Here is an 11928-nt window from a genome sequence, read left to right as displayed (position 1 = left end):
ACTACTTGTAGGCACTGTAACTACTATAATACTGCCCCCTAACTACAAGAATATAACTACTATAATACTGCTCCTATGTACAAGAATATAACTACTATAATACTGCCCCCTAACTACAAGAATATAACTACTATAATACTGCTCCTATGTACAAGAATATAACTACTATAATACTGCCCCTATGTACAAGAATATTACTATAATACTGCTTCCCAATGTACAAGAAAATAACTACTATAATACTGCTCTCTATGAGCGAGAATATAACTACTATAATACTGCCCCCTATGTACAAGAATATAACTACTATAATACTGCCCCTATGTACAAGAATATAACTACTATAATACTGCTCCTATGTACAAGAATATAACTACTATAATAGTGCTCCTACGTACAGGAATATAACTACTATAATACTGCCCCTATGTACAAGAATATAACTACTATAATACTGCCCCCTATGTACAAGAATATAATTACTATAATACTGCCCCCTATGTACAAGAATATAACTACTATAATACTGCTCCCTATGTGCAAGAATATAACTACTATAATACTGCTCCCTATGTACAGGAATATAACTACTATAATACTGCCCCCTATGTACAAGAATATAACTACTATATAACTGCCCCTATATACAAGAATATAACTACTATAATACTGCTCCCTATGTACAAGAATATAACTACTATAATACTGCTCCCTATGTACAAGAATATAACTACTATAATACTGCCCGCTATGTACAAGAATATAACTACTATAATACTGCCCCTATGTACAAGAATATAACTACTATAATACTGCCCCCTATGTACAAGAATATAACTACTATAATACTGTCCCGATGTACAAGAATATAACTACTATAATACTGCCCCCTATATACAAGAATATAACTACTATAATACTGCTCCCTATGTACAGGAATATAACTACTATAATACTGCCCCCTATGTACAAGAATATAACTACTATATAACTGCACCTATATACAAGAATATAACTACTATAATACTGCTCCCTATGTACAAGAATATAACTACTATAATACTGCTCCCTATGTACAAGAATATAACTACTATAATACTGCCCGCTATGTACAAGAATATAACTACTATAATACTGCCCCTATGTACAAAATATAACTACTATAATACTGCTCCTCTGTACAAGAATATAACTACTATAATACTGTCCCCTATGTGCAAGAATATAACTACTATAATACTGCACCTATGTACAAGAATATAACTACTATAATACTGCCCCTATGTACAAGAATATAACTACTATAATACTGCCCCTATGTACAAGAATATAACTACTATAATACTGCCCCTATGTACAAGAATATTACTATAATACTGCCCCTATGTACAAGAATATAACTTCTATAATACTGCCCCTATGTACAAGAATATAACTACTAAAATACTGCACCTATGTACAAGAATATAACTACTATAATACTGCCCCTATGTACAAGAATATAACTACTATAAACCTGCCCCCTATGTACAAGAATATAACTACTATAATACTGCCCCCATGTACAAGAATATAACTACTATAATGCTGCCCCCCAACTAAAAGAATATAACTACTATAATACTGCCCCCCAACTAAAAGAATATAACTACTATAATACTGTCCCCTATTGTAAGAATATAACTACTATAATACTGCCCCTATGTACAAGACTATAACTACTATAATACTGCCCCTATGTACAAGAATATAACCACTATAATACTGCTCCTATGTACAAGAATATAACTACTATAATACTGCCCCTATGTACAAGAATATAACTACTATAATACTGCTCCTATATACTAGAATATAACTACTATAACACTGCCCCCTATGTACAAGAATATAACTACTATAATACTGCCCCTATGTACAAGAATAAAACTACTATAATACTGCTCCTATGTACAAGAATATAACTACTATAATAGTGTTCCTACGTACAGGAATATAACTACTATAATACTGCCCCTATGTACAAGAATATAACTACTATAATACTGCTCCCTATGTACAAGAATATAACTACTATAATACAGCTATGTACAAGAATATAACTACTATAATACAGCTCCTATGTACAAGAATATAACTACTATAATACAGCTCCTATGTCCAAGAATATAACTACTATAATACTGCTCCTATGTACAAGAATATAACTACCATAATACTGTTCCTATGTAAAAGAATATAACTACTATAATACAGCCCCTATGTACAAGAATATAACTACTATAATACAGCCCGCTAACTACAAGAATATAACTACTATAATACTGCTCCCATGTTCAAGAATATAACTACTATAATACTGCCCCCTATGTACAAGAATATAACTACTATAAAACTGCTCCTATGTACAAGAATATAACTACTATAATACTGCCCCCTATGTACAAGAATATAACTAATATAATACTGCCCCTAAGTACAAGAATATAACTACTATAATACTGCCCGCTAACTACAAGAATATAGCTACTATAATACTGCTCCTATGTACAAGAATATAACTACTATAATACTGCCGCCATGTACAAGAATATAACTACAATAATACTGCTCCTATGTACAAGAATATAACTACTATAATACTGCCCCTATGTATAAGAATAGAACTACTATAATACTGCTTCCTATGTACAAGAATATAACTACTATAATACTGCTCTCTATGAGCAAGAATATAACTACTATAATACTGCTCCCTATGTACAGAAATATTACTATAATACTGCCCCCTATGTACAAGAATATAACTACATATAACTACTATAATACTGCCCCCTAACTACAAGAATATAACTACTATAATACCGCTCCCTATGTACAAGAATATAACTACTATAATACTGCTCCCTATGTACAGGAATATAACTACTATAATACTGCCCCTATGTAAAAGAATATAACTACTATAATACTGCCCCCTAACTACAAGAATATAACTACTATAATACTGCTCCCTATGTAAAAGAATATAACTACTATAATACTGCCCCTATGTGCAAGAATAAAACTACTATAATACTGCCCCTATGTGCAAGAATATAACTACTATAATACTGCCCCTATGTACAAGAATATAACTACTATAATACTGCTTCCTATGTACAAGAATATAAGTACTATAATACTGCTCCCTATGTGCAAGAATATAACTACGATAATACTGCTCCCTATGTACAGGAATATAACTACTATAATACTGCCCCCTAAGTACAAGAATATAACTACTATAATACTGCCCCTATGTACAAGAATATAACTACTATAATACTGCTCCTATGTACAAGAATATAACTACTATAATACTGCTCCCTATGTACAAGAATATGACTACTATAATACTGCTCCCTATGTACAAGAATATAACTACTATAATACTGCTCCTATGTACAAGAATATAACTACTATAATACTGCTCGCTATGTACAGGAATATAACTACTATAATACTGCCCCCTATGTACAAGAATATAACTACTATAATACATTCCCCTATGTACAAGAATATAACTACTATAATACTGTCCTTTTGTACAAGAATATAACTACTATAATACTGCCCCCTATGTACAAGAATATAACTACTATAATACTGTCCCCTATGTACAACAATATAACTACTATAATACTGCCCCCTATGTACAAGAATATAACTACTATAATACTGTCCCCTATGTACAATATAACTACTATAATACTGCCCCCTATGTACAACAATATAACTACTATAATACTGCCCCCTATGTACAACAATATAACTACTACAATACTGCTCCCCATGTACAAGAATATAACTACTATAATACTGCCCCTATGTACAACAATATAACTACTATAATACTGCCCCCTATGTACAAGAATATAACTACTATAATACTGCTCCCTATGTACAAGAATATAACTACTATAATACTGTCCCCTATGTACAAGAATATAACTACTATAATACTGCTCCTATGTACAACAATATAACTACTATAATACTGCTCCTATGTACAAGAATATAACTACTATAATACTGCTCCTATGTACAAAAATATAATTACTATAATACTGCCCCTATGTACAAGAATATAACTACTATAATACTGCTCCCTATGTACAAGAATATAACTACTATAATACTGCTCCCTATGTACAAGAATATAACTACTATAATACTGCCCCATATGTACAAGAATATAACTACTATAATACTGCCCCCTATGTATAAGAATATAACTACTATAATACTGCTCCTATGTACAAAAATATAACTACTATAATACTGCCCCTATGTACAAAAATATAACTACTATAATACTGCTCCCTATGTACAAGAATATAACTACTATAATACTGCCCCCTATGTCCAAAAAAATAATTACTATAATACTGCCCCCAATGTACAAGAATATAACTACTATAATACTGCTCCTATGTACAAGAATATAACTACTATAATACTGCCCCTATGTACAAGAATATAACTACTATAATACTGCTCCTATATACAAGAATATAACTACTATAACACTGCCCCTATGTACAAGAATATAACTACTATAATACTGCCCCTATGTACAAGAATATAACTACTATAATACTGCTCCTATATACAAGAATATAACTACTATAACACTGCCCCTATGTACAAGAATATAACTACTATAATACTGCCCCTTATGTATAAGAATATAACTACTATAATACTGCTCCTATGTACAAAAATATAACTACTATAATACTGCCCCCTATGTACAAGAATATAACTACTATAATACTGCCCCTATGTACAAGAATATAACTACTATAATAGTGCCCCCTATGTACAAGAATATAACTACTATAATACTGCTCCCTATGTACAAGAATATAACTACTATAATACTGCCCCTATGTACAAGAATATAACTACTATAATACTGCCCTGATGTACAAGAATATAACTACTATAATACTGCCCCCTATGTACAAGAATATAACTACTATAATACTGCCCCCTATGTACAAGAATATAACTACTATAACACTGCCCCCAATGTACAAGAATATAACTACTATAATACTGCTCCTATGTACAAGAATATAACTACTATAATACTGCTCCTATGTACAAGAATATAACTACTATAATACTGCCCCCTATGTACAAGAATATAACTACTATAATACTGCCCTGATGTACAAGAATATAACTACTATAATACTGCTCCTATGTACAAGAATATAACTACTATAATACTGCTCCTATGTACAAGAATATAACTACTATAATACTGCCCTGATGTACAAGAATATAACTACTATAATACTGCCCTGATGTACAAGAATATAACTACTATAATACTGCTCCTATGTACAAGAATATAACTACTATAATACTGCTCCTATGTACAAGAATATAACTACTATAATACTGCCCCCTAACTACAAGAATATAACTACTATAATACTGCCCCCTATGTACAAGGATATAACTACTATAATACTGCTCCTATGTACAAGAATATAACTACTATAATACTGCCCCCTATGTACAAGAATATAACTACTATAATAGTGCCCCTATGTACAAGAATATAACTACTATAATAGTGCCCCCTATGTACAAGAATATAACTACTATAATACTGCTCCTATGTACAAGAATATAGCTACTATAATACTGCCCCCTAACTACAAGAATATAACTACTATAATACTGCTCCTATGTACAAGAATATAACTACTATAATACTGCCCCTATGTACAAGAATATAACTACTATAATACTGCCCCCTATGTACAAGAATATAACTACTATAATACTGCCCCTATGTACAAGAATATAACTACTATAATGCTGCCCCCTATATACAAGAATATAACTACTATAATACTGCCCCCTATGTACAAGAATATAACTACTATAATACTGCCCCCTATGTACAAGAATATAACTACTATAACACTGCCCCCAATGTACAAGAATATAACTACTATAATACTGCCCCCTATGTACAAGAATATAACTACTATAATACTGCCCCCTATGTACAAGAATATAACTACTATAATACTGCTCCTATGTACAAGAATATAACTACTATAATACTGCCCCTATGTACAAGAATATAATTACTATAATACTGCCCCCTATGTACAAGAATATAACTACTATAATACTGCTCCTATGTACAAGAATATAACTACTATAATACTGTCCCCAATGTACAAAAATATAGCTACTATAATACTGCCCCCTATGTACAAGAATATAACTACTATAATACTGCTCCCTATGTACAAGAATATAACTACTATAATACTGCTCCCTATGTACAAGAATATAACTACTATAACACTGCCCCCTATGTACAAGAATATAACTACTATAACACTGCTCCTATGTACAAGAATATAACTACTATAATACTGCCCCCCTATGTACAAGAATATAACTACTATAATACTGCCCCTATGTACAAGAATATAACTGCTATAATACTGCTCCAATGTACAAGAATATAACTACTATAATACTGCCCCTATGTACAAGAATATAACTACTATAATACTGCCCCTATGTACAAGAATATAACTACTATAATACTCCTCCCTATGTACAAGAATATAACTGCTATAATACTGCTCCTATATACAAGAATATAGCTACTATAATACTGCCCCTATGGACAAGAATATAACTACTATAATACTGCTCCCTATGTACAAGAATATAACTACTATAATACTGCTCCTATGTACAAGAATATAACTATTATAATACTGCCCCCTATGTACAAGACTATAACTGCTATAATACTGCTCCTATGTACAAGAATATAACTACTATAATACTGCCCCCTATGTACAAGAATATAACTACTATAATACTACCCCTATGTACAAGACTATAACTGCTATAATACTGCCCCTATGTACAGGAATATAACTACTATAATACTGCCCCTATGTACAAGACTATAACTGCTATAATACTGCTCCTATGTACAAGAATATAACTACTATAATACTGCTCATATGTACAAGAATATAACTACTATAATACTCCTCCCTATGTACAAGAATATAACTGCTATAATACTGCTCCTATGTACAGGAATATAACTACTATAATACTGCCCCTATGTACAAGACTATAACTACTATAATACTGCCCCTATGGCCAATACCATGCCCTCCATAGTACTAGATGTAGAGGATGACAGGCTTGGATTGATAGGAGTGAACCATACGTGGAGCGGTGTTAAGTTTGGGCCTTGGCCGGGGACAGCTGTTTTGGGACAGGTGCAGCTCTGAGGTCACAGTAATGTGCACGAGAAAGACAGGGGAGTGAGAAGGGTCACGTGGGAGCGACGTTATGGATATTCCTACAGGATGTGACGACTTTAGGACCAGAAAACAAAAACATCACAGAAGTCATGAAGGTGTAAAGTAAAATATTTGCACTTTAATGAAGTGTTCTCGCTCTGCACCGAGCTGGAAATCAATAGGAATCCTCTAAATAAAATATCATATAAAAGCAGCGGCGAGGTCGGTAAAAACGTCAATCGTCCTGTAGTGAAGGATCGTACGATCACGGACCGCACCACGCGGTCCCCTTGAAACCTGGCAGTGGGAGGTAAAGGGACTTCGGAGGCCAAAATTAACGGTATGGAGATCATAGCGGGTGTCACGGCTCCCGTGGTAGCCGAGCGCCGCCGTAAGTGCTCCAACAATTGTGTCCGATGCGTCAGGACATATGGGGATAAACTCGCGTCGAGTGCCAAAAATGAAGCAAGACATCTGCTCCAAAGTATCACTAGAAGAGAAGGACGTGGTTGAAACGTAAAATTAACATATATGCAAATGAGAAGAATGTTCAAAACATTTGTAACCATGGAGACATTTTGTCGAATTGACACTTTTGCTCGCAGTCGTGTCTGTCGGGGATCATCCTGCTCGGATATCGGGTTGTAGTCGATGACAAACGCGCTGTAACTACACGTGAAGGGGACGAGGCCGCGACCCTCCGAAGGGCGTAAAAAAGTGCAACCACACTGGCAGGGGTTAAAAAGTCAGATACAAAGTAATAGGAAATCCATCTAATAAAATAATCTGATCATCTGAAATCTATAGATGTAATGTGCGAGAGAGGCGCTCCTCCAAAAGAGGAAACAACGGCGCCCCCCTCTGACCGAACACTGGAAATACCCGGGAGTCATTCTCTGGAGAGGAAGGAGGGACCCTGAGATATGGAGACTTCAGAGCTGAACTCTCAGGACGTCGTCATAGCCTCGGCTTAATCTGAAGGGGTTTTCCTGCAAGAGAAACGCAAAACATTAGGGCAAGAAATCATCAGTCACAGTGAAGCTTAAAGGGAATCTCCACCTTCAGTCTGCAGCCACCACTAGGGGGAGCTCCCTATATACAGAGATATATGATAAGATTCTGTCTGTAGGCACCACTAGGGAGGGGGAGATCCCTGTATACAGAGATACATGATAAGATCCTGTCTGCAGCCACCACTAGGGGGAGCTCCCTGTATACAGAGATACATGATAAGATCCTGTCTGCAGCCACCACTAGGGGGAGCTCCCTGTATACAGAGATACATGATAAGATCCTGTCTGCAGCCACCACTAGGGGGAGCTCCCTGTATATAGAGATACATGATAAGATCCTGTCTTCAGCCACCACTAGGGGGAGCTCCCTGTATACAGAGATATACGATAAGATCCTGTCTGCAGTCACAACTAGGGGGAGCTCCCTGTATACAGAGATACATGATAAGATCCTGTCTGCAGCCACCACTAGGGGGAGCTCCCTGTATACAGAGATACATGATAAGATCCTGTCTGCAGTCACCACTAGGGGGAGCTCCCTGTATACAGAGATACATGATAAGATTCTGTCTGCAGCCACCACTAGGGGGAGCTCCCTGTATATAGAGATACATGATAAGATCCTGTCTGCAGCCACCACTAGGGGGAGCTCCCTGTATACACAGATACAAGATAAGATTCTGTCTGCAGCCACCACTAGGGGGAGCTCCCTGTATACAGAGATACATGATAAGATCCTGTCAGCAGACACCACTAGGGGGAGCTCGCTGTATACAGAGATACATGATAAGATTCTGTCTGCAGCCACCACTAGGGGGAGCTACCTGTATACAGAGATACATGATAAGATCCTGTCAGCAGACACCACTAGGGGGAGCTCCCTGTATACAGAGATATATGATAAGATCCTGTCTGCAGTCACAACTAGGGGGAGCTCCCTGTATACAGAGATACATGATAAGATTCTGTCTGCAGCCACCACTAGGGGGAGCTCCCTGTATATAGAGATACATGATAAGATCCTGTCTGCAGCCACCACTAGGGGGAGCTCCCTGTATACAGAGATACATGTTAAGATCCTGTCTGCAGTCACCACTAGGAGGAGCTCCCTGTATACAGAGATACATGATAAGATTCTGTCTGCAGTCACCACTAGGGGGAGCTCCCTGTATATAGAGATACATGATAAGATCCTGTCTGCAGCCACCACTAGGGGGAGCTCCCTGTATACAGAGATACATGTTAAGATCCTGTCTGCAGTCACCACTAGGTGGAGCTCCCTGTATACAGAGATATATGATAAGATCCTGTCTGCAGCCACCACTAGGGGGAGCTCCCTCTATACAGAGATACATGATAAGATCCTGTCTGCAGTCACCACTAGGGGGAGCTCCCTGTATACAGAGATATATGATAAGATCCTGTCTGCAGTCACAACTAGGGGGAGCTCCCTGTATACAGAGATATATGATAAGATCCTGTCTGCAGTCACAACTAGGGGGAGCTCCCTGTATACAGAGATACATGATAAGATCCTGTCTGCAGCCACCACTAGGGGGAGCTCCCTGTATATAGAGATACATGATAAGATCCTGTCTTCAGCCACCACTAGGGGGAGCTCCCTGTATACAGAGATACATGATAAGATTCTGTCTGCAGTCACCACTAGGGGGAGCTCCCTGTATACAGAGATACATGATAAGATCCTGTCTGCAGCCACCACTAGGGGGAGCTCCCTGTATACAGAGATATATGATAAGATCCTGTCTGCAGCCACCACTAGGGGGAGCTCCCTCTATACAGAGATACATGATAAGATCCTGTCTGCAGCCACCACTAGGGGGAGCTCCCTGTATACAGAGATACATGATAAGATCCTGTCTGCAGCCACCACTAGGGGGAGCTCCCTGTATACAGAGATACATGATAAGATCCTGTCTTCAGCCACCACTAGGGGGAGCTCCCTGTGTACAGAGATACATGATAAGATCCTGTCTGCAGCCACCACTAGGGGGAGCTCCTTGTATACAGAGATACAAGATGATAAGATCCTGTCTGCAGTCACCACTAGGGGGAGCTCCCTGTACACAGAGATACATGATAAGATCCTGTCAGTAGCCTCCACTAGATACAGAGATACATGATGAGATTCTGTCTGCAGCCACCACTAGGGGGAGCTCCCTGTATACAGAGATACATGATAAGATCCTGTCTGCAGCCACCACTAGGGGGAGCTCCCTGTATACAGAGATACATGATAAGATCCTGTCTGCAGCCACCACTAGGGGGATCTCCCTGTATATAGAGCTACATGATAAGATTCTGTCTGCAGTCACCACTAGGGGGATCTCCCTGTATATAGAGCTACATGATAAGATCCTGTCTGCAGCCACCACTAGGGGGAGCTCCCTGTATACAGAGATACATGATAAGATCCTGTCTGCAGCCACCACTAGGGGGATCTCCCTGTATATAGAGATACATGATAAGATTCTGTCTGCAGTCACCACTAGGGGGATCTCCCTGTATATAGAGCTACATGATAAGATTCTGTCTGCAGCCACCACTAGGGGGAGCTCCCTGTATACAGAGATACATGATAAGATCCTGTCTGCAGCCACCACTAGGGGGAGCTCCCTGTATACAGAGATACATGATAAGATCCTGTCTGCAGCCACCACTAGGGGGAGATCCCTGTATACAGAGATACATGATAAGATTCTGTCTGCAGCCACCACTAGGGGGAGCTCCCTTTATACAGTTACATGAGACAAGATCTCATCATGTATCTCTGTATACAGTGAGCTCCCCCTAATGGTGACTGCAGACAGGATCTTATCATGTATCTCTGTATACAGGGAGCTCCCCCTAATGGTGGCTGCAGACATTATCTTATCATGTATCTCTGTATACAGGGAGCTCCCCCTAGTGGTGACTGCAGACAGGATCTTATCATGTATCTCTGTATACAGGGAGCTCCCCCTAGTGGTGGCTGCACACAGGATCTTATCATCTTGTATCTCTGCATACAGGGAGCTCCCCCTAGTGGTGGCTGCAGACAGGATCTTATCATGTATCTCTGTATACAGGGAGCTCCCCCTAGTGGTGACTGCAGACAGGATCTTATCATGTATTTCTGTATACAGGGAGCTCCCCCTAGTGGTGGCTGCAGACAGAATCTTATCATGTATTTCTGTATACAGGGAGCTCCCCCTAGTGGTGGCTGCAGACAGGATCTTATGTATTTCTGTATACAGGGAGCTCCCCCTAGTGGTGAGTGCTCTCAGAATCGTACCAATTATAATGCCACAAATGCAGACTGTGATCCTGAGCTCGGTCTTGTACTCATTCTCCATCCATTGTGCTGTTCCTATCAGTAAAGAGCTTTTCTGTAGACTTTTATCATGGTGGCACAGTGGGCACAGACTCGCCATAGTCCCAGACCTGTTACATATGGTGATGGTACCTCTGATGCCAGCCTTGATGTTTTCTACCCATGATGCCGTGTTTTGCATGGTGCAGAACTCTCTGGTTCTGGTACCAGTGTAGGCGGCTCGGCACAG

General features: G+C 38.2%; 1 protein-coding gene across 1 annotated transcript in view; it reads right to left on the bottom strand.

Moving 5' to 3' along the window:
- Positions 1–7471: 7471 nt before the first annotated feature.
- Positions 7472–11928, bottom strand: part of ZC3H3 (zinc finger CCCH-type containing 3) — a 163943-nt gene continuing 159486 nt past the window's right edge. Inside the window, exon 12 of the mRNA XM_073680080.1 lies at positions 7472–8341. Coding sequence (XP_073536181.1) covers positions 8310–8341 — 32 coding nt within the window. The 3' untranslated portion in view covers positions 7472–8309. The remainder of the gene's footprint in view (positions 8342–11928) is intronic.

Source organism: Phyllobates terribilis, unplaced genomic scaffold (assembly GCF_046119375.1).
Source record: "Phyllobates terribilis strain yellow unplaced genomic scaffold, ASM4611937v1 Scaffold_4__5_contigs__length_816908805, whole genome shotgun sequence".
NCBI classification, from domain to species: domain Eukaryota; kingdom Metazoa; phylum Chordata; class Amphibia; order Anura; family Dendrobatidae; genus Phyllobates; species Phyllobates terribilis.
The sequence above is the reverse complement of the archived record's forward strand: the minus strand, read 5'-3'. Positions and strand labels throughout refer to the sequence as shown.